Source organism: Crotalus tigris, unplaced genomic scaffold (assembly GCF_016545835.1).
Source record: "Crotalus tigris isolate CLP2741 ecotype Arizona unplaced genomic scaffold, ASM1654583v1 scf7180000017791.1120302, whole genome shotgun sequence".
Lineage (NCBI taxonomy): Eukaryota > Metazoa > Chordata > Lepidosauria > Squamata > Viperidae > Crotalus > Crotalus tigris.
The window spans coordinates 274475-294156 of record NW_024096638.1 but is presented as its reverse complement, the minus strand read 5'-3'; the positions used below and the strand labels follow the sequence as shown (position 1 = coordinate 294156).

The following is a 19682-nucleotide window of genomic DNA, read 5'->3' as shown; positions in this document are numbered from 1 at the left end:
AAATAACAGAAGACCCAAGGGAACAGAGAATTACACGCGCTGCTTATAAATGTAGAGAAAGACAACAACAACAGCAACAACAACAAAAGGCAGATGATGGAAGTTTATCACAGTCTATTTCAGAGTCGGTGGGAGGAGCAAGGCCAAAGAGATCATCGACTGTAAATCTAGAGGCTTTGTTCCAAAGGCTTCATCCTGCCAAGGATGGCAAAGCTTCTAACCTGGAATGTTAATGGCCTTAACTCACCACAGAAGAGAAAGAAAATCTTTCATTATTTGAAACAACACAGAAATGATATTATTTGTTTACAAGAGACTCATATTATTTCTAAAGATCAAAAATATTTGTTTAATCCCCAGCTGGGGATACATTTTATAGCTCCTGCTTTGCAGAAAAAAGGAGGAGTAGTTATCTATGTGAGAAAGGAGCTGGATGGGTTGAAGTTTAAGTAGTTCAGATAAAGTAGAAATAGTCTTATTGTATATAATATTAATGTTTTAATTTTGAGAGAGGAACTGCTCGGGCATTTCCCCTGGACCGCATCAAGAGGGAGAAGAAGAAGGTGAAAAGTAAGTAGGAAGGTGGAGGTGAAGGAGGAGAGGGGGTGAGTGAAGAAAAAGAGGGAAAGAAGTAAGTTGGTTTGAGGTGGGATGCAGTTTGGGGGGAAATGGGCAGACAAGACTGAATGTGGTGTGTATCAATTTGTTTTATTTTTTTATCTGAAGTATTTGTAAGATTGTTATGTATTGTAAAGTTGAAAATAAATTTTTTTACAAAAAAAAAAAAAAAAAAAAAGAGCCAAGGTTGCCTACCCCTGGTCTAGTTTAATGAAGAAAAGGATGAGGGGGGACAGGATAGCAGCCATCCAATATTTGAGGGATTCCTAAAGAGATGAGGGGAGGGGGAGTGTCAAACTATTCTCCAAAGCAATGACCAATGGAACTCATCTGGCAGTTGTCCTTGGACTGGATCAAGGAAAGGATGGCCAATGACCACAACACCACAATTACAAGGGTGCTCACCCAGAGCTGAGTGTGTGGACAGGCAGGAGAGCAGATGGAGAGAAGAAGGTGGCCACCCAGGGTGAATGTGTGAACTTAGATCCTAGCATGGACAAGCTGGAGAAGCTGTTGGACTGCAAATGACCCCCTGGTTGCCTTGTGGGGTTCTTCCTCACCTTTCTTCTGATCCTGGTTCTGGTCCTGGTCCTGGTCCTGGTTCTGGTCCTGGTCCTGGTCCTGGTGTTGGTGGTGTCTCTCAGGGGGCACACAGTTCAGGCCACACCTGTCAAAGCAGCACTTCATCCCGGAAGAGCAGGAGAGGTCATCATCACATTGGTTTGGGCAGACGGTGGGGACCAATGGAATACGCTTCTTGGGGCAAAGACCATCGGTAACTGGAAGCCAACAGAAGGGAATATTTGTGGCTTGGAGTGGAAGGGTGGGGCTCTGGTGGTTTTCTTGCAGGCACTGATGATGTTACCTAGCCTGATAATGAAACATCTGCAAGAAAACCACCAAGGGTGGAGGTTCTTTCTCCAAGCTGGTGGGTCGGTTTCCAGATGTTTCATTACCAGGCTAGGTAACATTTTCATTGGAATTTAGAGGACATCAGTTTTGGTGTTCTTCTGCTTATGAGGGCTTCAGGCATGGTGAAGAGGTCTTGGGGTGGGAGGGTCATGTCAGATGAGGGTCCTGTGATGGGTCTTGTGAAGGGTCAGGTGTGGGTCATGTCAGGTGAAGGTCTTGTGATGGATCTTGTGAGGGGGCTGGTGTAGGTCACATAAGGTGAGGGTCTTGTGATGGGTCTTGTGTTGGGTCAGGTGTGGGTCACATAAGGTGAGGGTCTTGTGATGGATCAGGTGTGGGTCACATAAGGTGAGGGTCTTGTGATGAGTCTTGTGATGGGGAGGTCATGTCTGGTGAGGGTCAAAACCATCAAGCTCTGAGAGCACCAAGGGCCCCATGGTAGCCAGATGGGAGGGAATGGATTAAGCATCCTGGAGCAACAGGGGCTAGGATTGGGGGTCAGCAAAGGGGAAGGGGTTGCACTCAGACACCCAACCCATCAGAAGCACGGCTCCCTTGGATACCCATTGGAGTTGCTTCCAAGGATTCCGTGTCTACTTTTCTTCCCTCACCAACTGACTCGGTAGGACTTCACCTTGAACCAAATTAAAAAGGAAAGTGGATTCTCCAGAGCCTCCAGCCTCCTCCTCATTTCCAGGTGAGCTCAGGGGTTTCCATAGCAACTAAGCCTGGGGGGGGCTTCATGGGTCACACATCCACCCCACCAGAAGGTTACCAGGAAGGATCCTGGATGGCCTCTCTCCGTTTGGCAGCTATTTCAGCAGTGGTCAAGTCTGTCCCCACAGCAGCCATCTTCTTTGAATGCCCCAAGGGGTGATGATGGCACCCCCTAAAGATGGAGAACTCTCATTTTTTCAGAGTTCACATACCGTGAGGCGTCCACCTGAGACCCTCCAGGTAAGAGGGAACCCGTGTCTGGCAGAGACTCTACCTGGCACAGCCTGGACACACTTCCTGTGGCCATCCGTCCTGCAGCATTTCTCATGCCACCCACACTGATGGTCTCCAGCACAGGGATTCTTGTAGACGGCCTGGTCTTCTCGCCTGGGGCAGTAACCTTGATGCACTGGAAGAGAAAGTGTGGGCACAGAGTGGGCAAGAAGGTCTCCTGGCATCTTCTGCAGTTGTGTCCGAACGTGTCCCTCAGGTTGCCCACTGCTGGGCAGATCTGCCCTCCCAGCCGATTACCACTAGTAGACGCGGCACAAAGAATGTGTGCTGTGGGATTGTTCGGAAGGGCACCGCAGCACCGGGAGGGTGGCATTCTGCCCTTTCCCAGGAAGGAGAGCCCTGGCAAGAGCGGAATCGGATCCTGGGACATGAGGTGAACTGGGCTTTCCACCTGGACTCTCCACCTTCCACTTCCGAACCTGTCCCCCCCAACCCTCCATCCATCTTGCCCTAAATTGGGGAGGGGCTCACCCACCTCCTTTAGGAAGGGTGCATTTCCTCACATTCCCCACTTGGCAGCATTTTTCATCCCCTGGGCAGGGTCCATCCTGTATGCAGTAGGGGGCGGGGTGAAGAGTTGTAGTTGTAGGTGGGCACTGGCCGTATGTGGGGGGACCTGAAGAGGAAGGAAAGCAGACTCGGTCAGCATTGGCCAAAGCAGAGCTCCTCCTCCTCCTCTTCTCCCCTTTTGTCTTCAGCAACCCAACTACCTTCTAGCACTCACTATGTTACCTAATTTTGGTCATCAAACATCTGCAAGAAAATAACCAAGCTCAGAGAGCACCAAGGATCCTACAGTCTTCTCCTCATCCTCCTCTCCTCTCCCCTCCTCCCCTCCTCCCCTGTCCTCTCCTCTCCTCTCCTCTCTCAACTCAACTCCCTTCTAGCACTGATGATGTTACCTAGTTGGGTCATCAAACGTCTGCAAGAAAATAACCAAGCTCAGGCAGCACCAAGGATCCTACAGTCTCCTCCTCTCCTCTCCTCTCCTTTCCTATCCTCTCCTCTCCTCTCCTCTCCTCTCTTCTCCTCCTCCTCTCCTCTCCTCTCCATCAACCCAACTGCCTTCTAGCACTGATGATGTTACCTACTTGGGTCATCAAATGTCTGCAAGAAACAACCAAGCTCAGAGAGCATCCAGGATCCTACAGTCTCCTCCTCATCCTCCACTCCTCTCCTCCCCTCCCCTCTCCTCTCCTCTCATCAACCCAACTCTCTTCTGTTACCTAGTTGGATCATCAAACGTCTGCAAGAAACTAACCAAGCTCAGGGAGCACCAAGGATCCTACAGTCTCCTCCTCTCCTCTCCTCTCCTCTCCTCTCCATCAACCCAACTGCCTTCTAGCACTGATGATGTTACCTAGTTGGGTCATCAAATGTCTGTAAGAAAACAACCAAGCCCAGGGCCCCTCAGAGGGAGAGAGCAGAGAGGCACAAAGAGAAGTGGGTTTGAGATGACTCACTCCTGCTGTGGGCACAAATGAGGATTAAATCACAACCAAATTGACCAAGAAAGAATCCAGCTCCACAAAGTTCTTACCATGTTTTCCCTTTTGCTTCTCCCCATGGGGGATCTCTGTTGGAGGTTCTGGGGTCTGTTGCTCCACTTGTCCCTTTCCTGGGAGAAAAAATTCATCTAGAAGGAGGGGAGAAAACACGAGACCTTCATCATCTGGAGTTTTGTCCTCTCCTGTTCTCAGGCTGACCTGCCCATTGCTGCTCCACCAACTGGACAATACGGTGCCAATCCCCAAGTGCCACTAGTCTGCTCCATGGCCAGTGTTACTCTGTGGGGGCTGTTCCTCTTCCAAAAGATGGGTCTAACAAGGGAGGACTATTGGAAGAACCAGTGAGATATAGGAATAGGAGCCATGGTTCCTGTCCTGCTTCTTGGTTTGGTTTCACAACTAGTAGTCATGCAAAGTGGAGCAGCCCAGTCGCGTACAGCCTGGGCAAGGGAGGGCTGAATTTCTAGGGAAGGGGCAGAGCAAACAGAGCCCCCCAAATATCTCTGGAAAGCCAACCCTCATTCCTCACTTCATTGTTCCTCAACAGCTGGACATCCAAGGCCAATGTGCAATTAGTAGTACGTCTCTTCTAGCCATTAATGTAGGTCTTTCTGTTTCTTCAGTCCACAGTGTCGATGGAGATTCTCCACCATCCAGGCCATGGTTGTCCCAAAGATGCTTCCCCCCCCCTCAAAAGGCAACTGGACTTTCTTTCCATTTTCCTTGAAGATATTTCCTTTCTCATCCAAGAAGCTTCTTTAGAACTGAAGAAGCTTCTTTGATGAGAAGCAAAACATTTTTCAAAGAAAAAAAAAAACTGAGAATGGAAAAGCACCTTTGGGACTTCATCCACAACTCAATGGAGCTGGTGACCAGTTTCCTATTTTGTGGCCATGGATTCCACTGCAAAGCAGCTCTTTCTGTCTGTTCCACATTTGAGAATAACGGAGGATCCCAACAGGTTCTGGAGTTAGAAGAAGAGGTGAGAAAGCCTCCCAGCTATTATGGGTCTATAAAATGAGTAAAGAAGGAGAAATCCCCATGTCCTCCATGATAATGCTGGAAACTAGTGGATCAGTAGATGGGACCCAATGGTGAAGGACGCCTCTTTGTATGGGCCCCTTATGCTAAAGACTTCTCTTTTACAAGATGTGGAGACGGCTGTCAACATTGATGTGACAAAAGAAAACCCCTGGAAGATAACATTGCATTGATATAATAATAATAATAATAATAATAATAATAATAATAATAATAATAATAATAATAATAATAATAGCAGAATAGAAGAGAAAGAACTGGAGAAGATAACAAAATACAAAGACCTACAAATAGAAATAGAAAGACTGTGGCAAAAGCAAGCAAGGGTAGTACCAATAGTCATAGGCTCCTTGGGCGCAATCCCAAAACAACTGGAGCACCACGTGAACACCATTGGCATTGACAAATTTGCTATTAGTCAATTGCAAAAGGCGGCCGTATTAGGAACTGCTTCCATCCTGCGACGATACCTGTAATACCATCAAACATCCACATCTGCCTATCCCAGGTCCTGGGTAAGGACTCGATAGGTAGACAAAATGCCAAATCCAGTCTGAACATCTGGCTGACTGTGCGATGATCGATAATAATAATAATAGTAAAGTTGGAAGGGACCGTGGAGGTCATCTAGTCCAACCCCCTGCTCGGGCAGGAAACCCTACGCTATTTCGGACAAATGGCTGTCCAGTCTCTTCTTAAAAACTTCCAGTGTTGGAGCATTTACTGCTTCTGGAGGCAAGCTGTTCCACTGATTAATTGTTCTCACTGTCAGGAAGTTTCTCCTTAGTTCTAGGTTGATTCTCTCCTTGATTAGTTTCCACCCGTTGCTTCTTGTCCTGCCTTCAGGTGCTTTGGAAAATAGCTTAATTCCCTCTTCTTTATGGCAGCCCCTGAGATATTGGAATACTGCTATCATGTCCCCCCTTGTCCTTCTCTTCGTTAAACTAGACATACCCAATTCTAGCAACCGTTCCTTATATGTTTTAGCCTCCAGTCCCCTAATCATCTTTGCTGCTCTTCTCTGCACTCTTTCTAGATCATTAGTAGCTGTTGATCATGCAGTCTATCTAATGTTGGGGACAGCAGGTTTCTTAATCCTAATCTGAGATACATTCAGAGGGTTCTCTGGGACTTGACAGCTGGACTGAATGGGCTGTTGGTCTGATCCAACAGGGACCTTACTTCTGTTGTGCTGTCAACCATCTAAACTCTCACTTGTTCCAGGAACCATGGTCCTCTGGAAGCATCAGTCTGTAAGGTCTTGAGCAGATGGTTGGACTAGAAGACCTCCAAGGTCCCTTCCAACTCATTATTCTGTCTCCTGGAGGAGGACAGTTCTTCCACAGACGTGGCGCAAGCATTGGTCACCTTGGCTGCTTCTGCCCAAAAGGTGTCTTCTGGACTGCTTAAGGAGCTATGGGTCCCCAGGTTATTGAGATGGAGTTTTAAGGGAGTGGGAGGTGTTGCCTTGTGCCCCTCCAGTACCACTCCACCCAGGAAGAAAGGGATCTGCACTCACCAACCCATTCGGTTGCGGTAGCAAAAGCAATTGCCAGGAGCAGGAAGCAGACCAGGTGGCCCTTCATGGCTGAAGTTCTACTGGTCGAGCCGTGCGGATGAGCTCGCAATATATACCAAGGCCAGACCTGCTGAATCTGCTTTACTTACCCTGCTGATGCCAGTTCCCAGAATCCCTTGCTGGAACTCTGCCCCATTGTGTCCACAGGCTTATCTTGTGTCCCCCCAAAGGTTGTGGGGCAGGTCAGGGTGACCCCCTGGAGGAAGGCCACGGGGTGTACTCCTGCCAGGTAGATCTCCCCACTCCATCCTTGGCAGCTAGCAGCAGGAGGCTGCGCCCCTTCTGCAGAGCCAATATTTACAAGGCCATGAGCTACGGTTGCCTTCCCTGCAGATTTACAGAGTACAGAATGACAGAGTTGGAAGGGACCTCGGAGGTCATCTAGTCCAACCCCCTGCTCAGGCAGGAGACCCCATACCCTTTCAGACAAGTGGCTGCCCAATCTCTTCTTAAAGACCTCCAGTGTTGGAGCATTCACCACTTCTGGAGGCAGGTTGTTCCACTGGTTAATTGTTTCTGAAGGGAAGCCATTCCACTGAATTTCTCCTTATTTCCAGATTGGATCTCTCTTTAATGAGCTCCCTCCGATGACTTCTTGCTTTGCCTGCAGAAGCTCCGGAGAACAGAACAGAACAGAATAACAGAGCTGGAAGGGACCTTGGAGGTCATCTAGTCCAACCCCCTGCTCAGGCAGGAAACCCTATACCATTTCGGACAAATGGCTGTCCAGTCTCTTCTTAAAGTGTTGGAGCATTCACTGCTTCTGGAGGCAGGTGGTTCCACTGGTTAATTGTTCTGTCAGGAAGTTTCTCCTTAGTTCTAGGTTGCTTCTCTCTTAGTTTCCATCCTTTGTTTCTTGACCTGCCTTCAGGCACTTTGGAGAAGAGCTGGACTCCCTCTTCTTTGTGAGGAAATAATTTACTCATGGGGAGATGACCATGGGGCTCTTAGGGCAGCAGGGAAACCATTGTCTGTCCAGAGGGCTCTCACCAACTACAAATCCTTGGTGTTCTTTGAGCTTGGTGCTTTTCTTGCAGACGTTTCATTACCAAACTAGGTAACATCACCAATGCTAGAAGTGGAAGAGAAGGAGAAGATGAGAAAGAGGGGGAAGGATCCTTAGTGTTCTCTGAGCTTGGTGATAAAGTTGGAAAAGTTCTACATTTAGGCAAGAAAGACCAAATGCACAGGTATAGTGTTGGTCAGGGATAGACAACCTTGGCCTCCCTCTGTGAATGAAGCCCAGCACTGTGTTGGCTTTTTGGCAGCTGCAGCACACGGCTGACTCCTATCTAAGTGATTGTCCACTAGGACTCTGAAGTCCCTCTGACAGTTACTACTGTTGAGCAAGGTACCCCCTATACCAGTGATTCTCAACCTTTTTAAAGCCGCGACCCCCAACCGGTCGTAAGTCGAGGACTACTCAACCGGTCGTAAGTCGAGGACTACTCGACTGGTGCAGCACCGTTTGCAGAATGGGACTTTTGGCGGGCTCAGCAGGGCAGAGACAGCCTGGACAATTCCTATTGGCTTTTGAAAGCCAATAGAAGTAGACTCTATTCAAGAGAGTCTATTCTATTGGCTTGCAAAAGCCAATAGAATAAAAGGGAGTAGCACAGCTAAGGAAAAGGGGGAAAAAAATGGCGGACTGCGTTGTTTGGCGACCCCCGTGAAATGGTCGTTCGACCCCAAATGGGGTCCCGACCCACAGGTTGAGAACCGCTGCTCTATACTATAGCTGTGCATTTGTTTTTTCTTGCTTAAATGTAGAACCTTACTTTTTTCACCACTGAATTTCATTTTGCTAGATAGCGCCCCGTGTTCAGCCATTTGTCTGCAATGGTGTAGGGTTTCCTGCCTGGGCAGGGGGTTGGACTAGAAGATCTCAAAAGTCCCTTCCAACTCTGTTATTCTGTTGTTCCCCCTTTGGCTGAGAAGAAACTTCAGATTCCTGAAGAACCCTGGACATTTGCAAGAGCTTTCGCAGCCTTCTGGAAGCAGATCCCATCTGATCAGCACCCAGCCTGTGAGAAATCCTGCTGCGAAAGGGACATATGTTTGCGGATCTGCCCCAGTTGGGGGTTGTGTTTGGTTTTCCTTGGCACATATTTTATGGGTAACAAACTGCTTATGCTCTCATCAGGCTCCTTGGCAAAACAGCCACACCTTTTCCTTCCTCCAAAATAGTTGTGCTGCAGCCAAGTCGCCCGACAGATTCTGCTAGCAGCTCTTTACTCAGAGTTAATTGGAGCCTCTTACTTGGGACATTAAACCTTTCCTGGAATGTGAGATACACCCTCTTCTCCCTCCCCTCCCCCTGTTCTCCGGGGGGGGGGGCAGCTGCAGAAGGAAAGAACCCAGCCCTTGTTTCCTCCCCTTTGTCCTCACCAAAGACGATGCTGGTTAGCAGAATAACAGAACGACAGAATTGGAAGGGACCTTGGAGGTCATCTAGCCCAACCCCTTGCTCAGGCAGGAAACCCTACACCATTTCAGACAAATGGCTGTCCAGTCTCTTCTTTAAAACTTCCAGTGTTGGAGCATTCACCGCTTCTGGAGGCAGGTTGTTCCACTGGTTAATTGTTCTCACCGTCAGGAAGTTTCTCCTTAGTTCCAGGTTGCTTCTCTCCTTGATGAGTTTCCATCCGTTGCTTCTTCTCCTGACATGATAACAGTCTTTCAATATTTGAGGGGCTTCCACAAAGAACAGGGGAATCAACTTATTCTCCAAAGGACCGGGAGGCAAGAGAAAAAATTAATAAGAAGAGAAGCAATCTAAAACTAAGGAGAAATTTCCCAACAGCGAGAATAATTAACCAGTGAAACGACTTGCCTCCAGAAGTTGTGGGTGCTCCATCATTGGAGTTTTTTAAAGAAGAGACTGGATGGCCATTTGACTGGAATGATATAAGGCAGGGGTAGGCAACCTTGGCTCTTTTATGACTCGTGGACTTCAGCTGGCAGCTACTTGTGGTAGGGTGGCGGGAGAAATTTGGAAGAAGGAATCCATCTGCTCGTTCTGCATAAAGGCAGAGTGATCTCCCCTGTGCATTCTGCCTATTGCTCAAGCTTGTCTTGATCCTTTCCTGCCTTGGGAACCATCTGCAGACCTAATAGGGATCCCTCAGTTAGTCTAAAGAAAAGAAGAAATAGGGGAAACATGATAGCAGTGTTCCAGTATTTGAGGGGCTGCCACAAGGAAGAGGAGGGGGTCAATTTATTCTCCAAAGCACCAGAGGGCAGGACAAGAAACAATGGTTGGAAACTGGCCAAAGAGAGAAGCAACCTGGAATTAAGGAGAAACTTCCTAGCAGTGAGGACAATCAACCAGTGGAACAGCTTGCCTCTACAAGTTATGGATGCTCCCTCACTGGAGGTTTTTAAGAAGAGACTGGACAGTCACTTGTCTGAGATGGTATAGGTTCTCCTGCTTGAGCAGGGGGCTGGACTAGAAGACCTACAAGGTCCCTTCCAGCTCTATTCTATTCTATTCTATTCTATTCTATTCTATTCTATTCTATTCTATTCTATTCTATTCTGCTCTAATTCTGTTCTATTCTATTCTATTCTTAATTCTATTCTATTCTTAATTCTGTTCTATTCTATTCTATTCTAGTCATCCCAGCTATTGCAGAGCAGCAAAGGCTGAGGAGTTCTGGGAGTTGAAGTCCACAAGTCTTAAAGTTGCCACACTTGGAGACTTCTGGTCTTAGGCCATATTTTCTCATTTTATTCCGCAGAACAACAGGGCTCTTCTGTTGGAGCCTGTGCCAATAGCCCTTACGGACAGCATTTCTCTAATCTAGTAACCGTTTAAGAAGGAGATAAAGTTCAGTGTGACACGACCTCTTTGACACAACCTCAGGTTGGCTTCAGTGATGTGTCGCCTGATTGTCAAAGCTCTGATAAGATATTGCTGAATAACCTGTTCAAAGGTGTGGACTAGCCTGGACATCCAGGTGACAGGTCTAGAGTTCCCCAGGTCCTCCTCCCCCCCCTCCTTGAAGACACAACTGAGTTTGCTCTCCTTGTTTTGGGGGACCTCACTGGTCCTCCAGGAGTTTTCAGAAAATTTGCCAGAAAGACCCAAGTCCAATAATGTCGCAATTAAAGTGGAATTCCAAGAACACAGAACATCCCTTGTCCCTATGTATGATATCATGCAACACGCTAACCCAAAACCTGGGTTAATGATCCACAGGGCTCATGTTGAAATCATACATCACCCAAAGTTGCTTTTTCAAAGGGCAACTGACTTTGTTTTTCCTTGAAGAAGTTTCACTTCTCATTCCAAAAAATTCTTCAGTTGAGTTCTTGGAGGAAAAGGGAAACGTCTTCAAGGAAAATCAAAGTCCAGTTGCCTTTTGAAAAAGCATCTTTGGGACAACCGTGACCTGGATGACTGGGAATCCCCATAGATATCATACCTCATCCATTTTGTGGCCTAACATGATGGGTTGGTCCAATAACTGGAGCTGGCCACAATTCATTGCCTGGTTCCTACAACAGAATCTACCCCACCCCTATTTTAACCTATAGTAGTGGTATGAATTCCACAAATGCAGCCTCTGTGTGACCAGAAGTGGCCATCCTTCTGTAGATGCCACCTGATAGGCTGAACTCCACAAGGAGAATGGAGAATGGAGGTCAGCAATTCCTTTGAGGGCCATGAATGGAAAGCTGGACATCTTGCAAGGTCCATTCTCAAGGAAGGCTCACATTGGAAAGTATTAGATAGGATGGAAACTAATCAAGGAGAGAAGCAACCTGAAATTGAGAAACTTCCTGACAGAGAGGACAATTAACCAGTGGAACAGCCTGCCTCCAGAAGTCGTGGGCGCTCCATCACTGGAGGTTTTTAAGAAGAGACAGGACAGCCACTTGTCTGAAATGGTTTACGTTCTCCTGCTTGAGCAGGGGGTTGGACTAGAAGACCTCCAAAGTCCCTTCCAGCTCTTCTCTTCTCTTCTCTTCTCTTCTCTTCTCTTCTCTTCTCTTCTCTTCTCTTTCTTCTCTTCTCTTCTCTCCTCTCCTTTCCCTTATTCTCTCCCTTATTCTGCTCTGTTCTGTTCTGTCTAATAGCGCTAAGCCAGTCTCCTTCCTTTGAATCTCTATAACTAAAACTCCAGGAATCTGGCAGAAGCAAATATATTTCTTATGCAATAAATATTATTCTTGTGGTTGCAAGCTAGGCTTGTTTCCCTCCCGCCCCCACAGCTAAGAACAGCCCAGAACCTGCACCAGAATGAGCCATTCCTCAAGCCAAAACAATGAGTGTCAGGTTGAGTCACAGGTTCTGTTGGATGTGAGAATCGGCATGAGTTGCACCTCCCTCTTTGGCTGTGTGCTTGCAGTTAATTCTTAGAATGCAGCTTTCTCCAGGCAGAAAAAAAAAACACGGTGATGTCACTGTTAGTATTATTATTACTGCGGTTATTAGCCACACAACGTGGTCCCTTAAAGTCTTAAAGTGCCAACAGCCTCCATCTTGGAGCCATGATGGAGCTGCTGTGGCTTTCCAAGACTTGCTGTGTCCCTGTCCATGGAGGAGATCTGCTGCTTTCCTCAGAAACCTTCCTCGGGGTCCTATCTGGGAAGAGAGGTGCACGCAGCCCCATCCTAACCAACGACGGACGGCCTTTTTCAGAGATCTGGTGCATGGAGACGGTGAGGTCCTCAGCTACTCTATCAGTCTGTTCCTAGGCAGAGAAGAAGCAGGGAAAGCTTTGGGAGAGGGGAGTGTCAAAGGTCAAGGAATGGCGCTCTGGGCAGGGGTTGGTTTGAAAGGCATCTGCCCTGTGACTTTGAAAGTGTTCTCCGGGCCTGGATCTGCATACACTGGACCAGTTGTTCTAATTCTGCTGGGTTGCCTAGCACATCTGTACATATCACTCTTCTAATCTACCCGGTGGCCTCTGGAGAGTCTGTCTGTTTATCTGTGTCTGTCTGTCCATTCATCTATCTATCTATCTATCTATCTATCTATCTATCTATCTATCTATCTATCTCTTTCATTCTCTCTCATTCCGTTCCGTTCCATTCCATCCATTCATTCATTCACTCACTCACTCACTTACTCACTCACTCACTCTTTATTTATTTATTTATTTATTAAATGTATATGGCTGCCCAGCTCCCGCACAGTGACAGAGCAGCTTACAGAAGTAAAACCCCAAACACAAACTCACACGAACCCCCTTGTCCCTTGGTGACAACAGTCAAACTGACCACTGGAGGGACTCAGTATCCCCCTGGGGTCCCCAGGCCCTCTGGCAGAACCAGGTCTTGGGGCCCTTTTGAAAGAATGTCAAGATGGGAGACAATCTTATCTCCGCAGAGGTGATGCTCCACAGGGAGGAAATCTTTTTTCTGTGTCCCACCAGGCGGGCCTCTTTAAGAGAGGGGACCCATAACATCCCCTGCCTCCTTGCTCTGGTGAGTCAGGTAGATGTAACTGGGAAAAGACAGTCCTTCAAATAGCAGGGAGGGAGCCACCTTGGAGAAAGCCCTTCTTCTTGGTCCCACCAAATGGACTTCCTCAAGAGAGGGGACATGAGACATCCCCTGCTTTCCTGCTCTGATGAGTTGGTAGATGTGTGATGAGTCTCCCAGATGCCTCTCCAGATGTCAGCTTGGAGGAAGATGAACCAGTTCCAGGCATGTCCGGAGGGAGTTGGTCAAGGGCTCCAAGCAGCCATCCGAGAGGGATTTGGCTAAAGCACAGTGGCAGCAGGACAGTTTGGAGGTTTCAGATGGGGGAAGCATGTAGCTGCAGCCAGTCAGGGATGAGGAAGAGGAGCTGCCTTCTGCACCTGATCCAAGAACAGGTAGGATAGAGAAAAGGCAGGAACAGTGAAGGTCAGCCAGATTACCTGTGAGGAGGCCGCCTCGTCCTTCTTGATGGGCTGCACCAGAAGTTGGCTATTTAGCACAGCAGACAAGTGGAGACAATGCTGGGAACGTGTTTTCTTGATGTGTGTTTGAACAGAGGGGTTGATGGAGGAGGAGGGTTTCATGGTCTCTTTACCCCCAGCAGTGCCAGCTGACCTTCCCCTGGCTTCCTGCAGACCATCCTGCAGCCGTTTGAACAGCACTTTTTGGCCTCTTCACAGTCAAAGTCATGAGTGCAGGTCTTCAGCATCTCATCCAGGCATGGTCCCAGGGACCCCCGCAACAGCAAGGGACACACTCCAGGCTTCCCTGCAACCAGAGAGTAGCCTGAGGCCCCTGCCTCTCCCCCCACCCCCCCTAACAAGCACCTGGGTTCCCCTTCTGCCTTGGATCCCTGTCCAGCCCCTCCTTGCCTCCCCTCCCCTTCCACTTGCTTCATCCCTCAAGAACATTATGTTCTTCTGAATGTCCTTCAAGAACTTTATGTTCATCCCTCAAGAACATTATGTTCTTCTGAACGTCCTTCAAGAACTTTATGTTCATCCCTCAAGAACATTATGTACTTCTGAATGTCCTTCAAGAACTTTATGTTCATCCCTCAAGAACATTATGTTCTTTTGAATGTCCTTCAAGAACTTTATGTTCATCCCTCAAGAACATTAAGTTCTTCTGAATGTCCTTCTAGAAAACAAAAACTGCACTGGCCCTACCCACTAGGTGTCTTCACCTTCGCTTCCTTAGATTTGGAGTGAGGTCCCTGGAAAGGCTGTGCAAAGCCAGAACGTACCTGGGGGAGGCCCTTGGCACTGGAAACCACAAGCCGTGGGGCGGCATATCTCCTCCTTTGAACAATCGGAGTCCTCTCTACAGCGATCTTGGCATTTTGGTGCTGGTGGGTCTGTGCAACCACCAGGAACTTCTGTGGAAAGAGAGGTCCTTCTGTGACACCCATTCTTCTTAAAAGGGAGAAGCCTAAGGAACACTGATCTAGACTGAAATCATGGAGAAGATCCATGGGGATCTGATGCTTCTAGGAAAAATAATATGACGTGATATGGGGCAGGCACAGCCTTGGGACACACGTGGGTGTGTGAGGGGAGTGCTTCCAAAGACAAATGACAGCCTTGTTGTTGTTTCCTCTAAAGTGAAGGGATCAAAGAGAGAAGCAACCTGGAACTAAGGAGAAACTTCCTAACAGGGAGGACAATTAACCAGTGGAACAGCTTGCCTCCAGAAGTTGTGGGTGTTTCATCAGAGGAGGTTTTTAAGAAGAGGCTAGACCAGGGTTAGGCAACCTTGGCTCTTTTATGTCTGGTGGACTTCAACTCCCAGAATTCCTGAGCCAGCCTGGCTCAGCTTGGAAACCTCTCCCTTTCCCCTCAGCATGGCTGGCTCAGGAATTCTGGGAGTTGAAGTCCACGAGTCACAAAAGAGCCGAGCTTGCCTACCCCTGGACTAGACAGTCACTTGTCTAAAATGGTGTAGGTTCTCCTGCTTGAGCAGGGGGATGGACTAGAAGACCTCCAAGGTCCCTTCCAGCTCTATTCTATTCTACTAGGTTCCTGGCCTGAGATAAATCACGTTAAAATGATGCAAAAATCTAGGGATGGGGAGGGGGGCTCCTGATTGTTTCCTCACCCAACACTGCCCCTCCTCATCACATCTCATTTCGGTGCCCACCTGGCAGGACTGGGGAAGAGGCCAGGTGAGGTCCCCTCCCTTTCCTTGCCCTGCAGTGGGGTGTGGGGGGGGGGAGACGGGGGAGGCTGTCCAGACCTTCTCGAGCATCTCTGGAGGCAGCAGCTGCATCTGTTGGGGTTCCTCCCCACCACACTTGTGGCTGCATAGCTGAGAGTGGGGTCCCCCCAATACAGGCAGTCCTTGACTTGCAAGCTTTCCTTGAGTGAGCATTTGAAGTCACCATGGCAATGAAATGACCGTTTTTCACACTTACGACCGTTGCAAAATCCCTGGGATCACATCATCAAAATTCAGGACTTTGGCAACTGACTCCTATTTATGACGGTGGCTGCGTCCCGGGGTCACGTGATCCGCTTTTGCCACCTTCTGACAAGCAAAGTCAACGGGGAAGCCCGTTTCACTTAATGACCGAGTGACTTAAGAACTGCAGTGACCCACTTAACAACGGTGGCAGGGAAGGTTGTAAAAGGGGGCAAAACTCAATAACTGTCTCACTTAGCAACAAAATGTTGGGTTAATATTGTGGTTGTAAGTCGAGGACTCCTGTGCATTCTCTGGAGGCCATCAGTGGACAACTACAACCCCCTGGAGCCAAGGAGGACCCCCCTTTGGCCCCTTTTTCTGGCCCTGAGACCCCCAAAGAGCTGCCACGGAGCAGGTCTCCTCGCTGGTCCAGTCTGTCAGAAAGATTCCCCCCTTGTTCGAACTCTCTGCCCTCCCAGGATGCCGTCCAGGGGCCAAAGGCCCAGCCGTTGTGTTCTGGGCCGCAGGCAGAGGCCTACCAGGACCCCTCCCTCCCCCCCCCCTCTTTCCACCTGGGAAGGATGCCTCTGGGGCAGGGAGGTTCCTGGCCAGGAACTGTCCAGCTTGTCAAGGAATGTTTCTTTGCAAAAAAGTTGGCAGCGTCTCCGCTTTTGTTTCTGGTTTCCAAAAGCCAGGTGGGGGCCGCAGTCTCTGGTGCCAAGGCCAGGAAGGCAGGGAGGGGGTGGGGGTGATGCTCAGCGGGGTGCTACCTGCTCTGGGTCGCAGGCACTCCAGGCCGCAGCCGGAGAAGCAGCACTTCAGGCCGGGGGGGCAGCCTCGGTCGTCATCACATTGGTTCCGGCAGGGGGTCCCGGTGGGCAGAGCCCGCCTCCTCGGGCACAGGCCTGGTCGGGCTGCGGCAGAGGCAGGAAGAGGCGGGTGATGAGCAGAGGCTGCACAGGGCAGGGGCCTAACCCCAACCCTAACCCTAACCCCAACCCTAACCCTAACCCCAACCTTAACCACAACCTTAACCCTAACCCTAACCTTAACCCTAACCCTAAATCTAACCCTAACCTTAACCCCAACCTTAATACTAACCCCAACCTTAACCTCAACCTTAACCCTAACCCTAACACTAAACTTAACCCCAACCTTAAACCTAACCCTAATCCCAACCTTAACTCTAATCCCAACCTTAACCCTAACCATAACCCTAACCATAGCCCCAACCTTAACCCCAACCCTAATCTTAACCCTAACCCCAACCCTAACCCTAACTCCAACCCCAACCCCAACCCCAACCTTAACCCTAATTCCAACCCCAATCTTAACCTTAACCCTAACTCCAACCCCAACCTTAACCCCAACCTTAATCCTAACCCCAACCTTAACCCCAGCCTTAACCCTAACCCCAACCTTAACCCCAACCTTAATCCTAACCCGAACCTTAACCCCAGCCTTAACCTTAACCCTAACTCTAACCCCAACCTTAACCTCAACCTTAACCCCAACCCTAACCCCAACCTTAACCCTAACCCTAATCCCAACCTTAACTCCAACCTTAACTCTAACCCCAACCTTAACCCCAACCCTAACCCCAACTCCGACCTTAACCCCAACCCTAACCCTAACCCCAACCCCAACTGTGTGGTGCTTGACCTTGAGCCTGGCTGGACCGCAGCGGCCAGAGGGGCCCCTCTTCCTTGTCCCCCTCCCCAGAGACCCTCCCCCTCCCAGCCAGGGTGAGCCCCCTCACCTGGCTCTGCCACCACACACCGCAGCTGGCAGTCCTGAAGGCAGCATTTCTGCCCGGGGCCACAGGCGGCATCCTCCAGGCAGGAGACCCGGCAGGGCTCCAGGGCGGTGGGGCAGGCCGTGGGGCAATAGCTGGGGTTCACTGTAAAACAAGGGGTAGAAGCGAAGGCCCCGCTGGCCCCGCCCAGCAGCCTGGGCTCCGCTTGACTCCTGCCCTCGACCCCGGGGAAGGCCAGGCTGGCTCAGCCCTGGGCAGAGAGACCCTTTTCGCCCATGGGGGCAGAAGCCCTCCCCCTTCAAGGGGCCCAGAGCAGTGCAGGTAGTCCTTGACTTACAACAGTTCATTTAGTGACTATTCGAAGTTACAACGGCGCTGAAAAAAGTGACGTGACTGAGGGATCCTTGGTTCCTTTTTTGTAGACATTTCGTTCGCCAAACTAGGGAACTTCATCACTGCAATCCCCCCTCCCCTTCTAGCACTGATGATGTTCCCTACTTGGGTCATGAAACGCCTGCAAGAAAACAGGCAAGCTCAGAGGGCACCTTCTCCTCCCCCTCTCATCCACACACCCCACTGCCTTCTAGCACTGATGGTGTTCCCTACTTGGGTCATGAAACGCCCGCAAGAAAATCACCCAGCTCAGAGAGCACCAAGGGCCCCATAGTCCTCCTCCTCCTCCTCCTCCTCCTCCTCCTCCTCCTCCTCCTCCTCCTCCTCCTCCTCCTCCTCCTCCTCCTCTCAGCCACCCCTACTCCCTTCTAGCACGGATGATGTCGCCTAATTGGGTCACAAAACGTCTGCAAGAGAAAACAACGAAGCTCAGAGAGCACCCAGGATTCCTCATTTCAGCCCTGAGAAACAAATATTCTCCTTCATTGACTTAGGACCATTTTTCACACTCAGAACCATCACAGCCTCCCTGTGGTCATGTGACCAACATTGAGAACGCAGAGCAAAACTGGCTCATATTTACCACGATTGTGCAGCGTCCCGGGGTCATGTGATCACGTTTTGGGACCGTCCAACAAGCAAACTCGACGGGGGGAGCCAGATTCACTTAACAACCGTGTTACCAACTTAACAGCTGAAGTGATTCATTTAGCAACTGTGGCAAGAAAAGTCATAAAAATGGGGCAAAGCTCTCACTTAACGACAGTCTCGCTTAGCAACGGAAATTTTGGGCTCATTTGCGATGGTAAGTCGAGGGCTGCCTGCAGCTGGGCCCCCTTGGTGGCATCACCTTCACAGTGTGACTGTGGCTGTCTTCCAGCCGGGGCTCGCAGCTGCGGCCAGAACAAGCAGGAAGGCAGCCAGCAACTGTACCAAACAGAAGAAGCAGGCAGAGATTGCAGCGCCTGCTGACCCCCTGCTCCCCCCCCCACAAGGGGAGCCCCCTCCCGTGGATGCCCTCCCCTCCCAAACATTGAAAACCAGGCTGGTGAGGGGCCCTGTGGGGTGAGTCACGGGGCAGCCCCCCTCTCTTGCAGCCCCCCCTACCCAGCGCAGGCTGCACGCAGATCATCATTCGGCCCAGGCTGCAGCACTTCTGCCCCCCTAGGCAGGACTCATCCGAGAGGCAGTAGAGCTTGGAGGGCAGGGGCTCCTGGGCGCTTCCCAGCGGGCACCGGCCGGCCTTCCCTGGCACCGGGGTTGTTTCCGTGGCAGCTGTGAAGAGGAGGCAGAGGTCAGGACGGACGGGCCATCTTTGTGTGTGGGGGTGCCAAGGCTGGGAAAACTTCTTGTGCTCCTGGCTGGAGACCCAGTGCCTCTCCTGCCCTCCTCCCCCCCATAGCAAGCCTGGCCCTTTTCCCAAGACTGGCATCTCACTTTTGGGGTAGGGATTCCCATAGGTTCTTTGATCACCCCCCCCCCCCATGTCTGCCCTTGTGCCGTCTTTGCTCTGGGGTCCCTCTTACAGCTACCCACTCCAGGGAGGTGCCACACCCAGGAACTCCTTCCTTGGTTCCCGTGTCCTACAACCAGACTCACATTAGATGTCGTGCCCCTGGGAGTGGGGAGGGGGCATTCAGGCTCTGGAGCATGGACACCCCCCTGCCCTCTGGGCCTCACTTCCTGCAGGAGAGCTGCAAAGGCGCCACTCACCTGCCCTCCCATTCTCAGCCGTGGAGCTGACCATCCCCAGGAGGAGCCAGAAGGCCTGAGACTTCATGGTGCCGCTTGGAAGAGGATGCCAAGCCGCCCCCCCCCCCTTGCCCTATATAGCTGGCCAGGCAAAGGGGGCGGAGCTGGGTCCCTCACCCCCCCCCACCTCAGTTCTCTCTTTCAGCCAGGGCTCCTGGGGTTCCCACGCAGCACTGACACGCTGCCCTCCCTCAAAGCTTTGCTGGCATCTCCCGGGGCAGAAGTGATGGATGGCGCGTTCATCCGGATGGGAGTGGAGCCAGCAGGCCAGCGCATT

General features: G+C 50.2%; 1 protein-coding gene across 2 annotated transcripts; it reads right to left on the bottom strand.

The window, feature by feature from the left end:
- Nucleotides 1–12810: 12810 nt before the first annotated feature.
- LOC120307526 (WAP four-disulfide core domain protein 3-like) lies at nucleotides 12811–19434 on the bottom strand. 2 transcript variants are annotated; one of them, XM_039342382.1, is made up of 6 exons: nucleotides 19367–19434; nucleotides 18761–18928; nucleotides 17264–17404; nucleotides 16275–16418; nucleotides 14348–14479; nucleotides 12811–13869 (listed from the first exon to the last, which is right to left on the bottom strand). In XM_039342382.1, exons 1-6 carry the CDS (start codon nucleotides 19431–19433, stop codon nucleotides 13682–13684), a joined length of 840 nt encoding a protein of 279 aa, XP_039198316.1. In that variant the 5' UTR covers nucleotide 19434; the 3' UTR covers nucleotides 12811–13681. The 2 variants fall into 2 exon arrangements, with proteins under 2 accessions (XP_039198316.1, XP_039198315.1); XM_039342381.1 differs by lacking the exon at nucleotides 19367–19434 and having other exon boundaries at nucleotides 18761–19087.
- Between the last annotated feature and the right edge of the window lie 248 nt (nucleotides 19435–19682).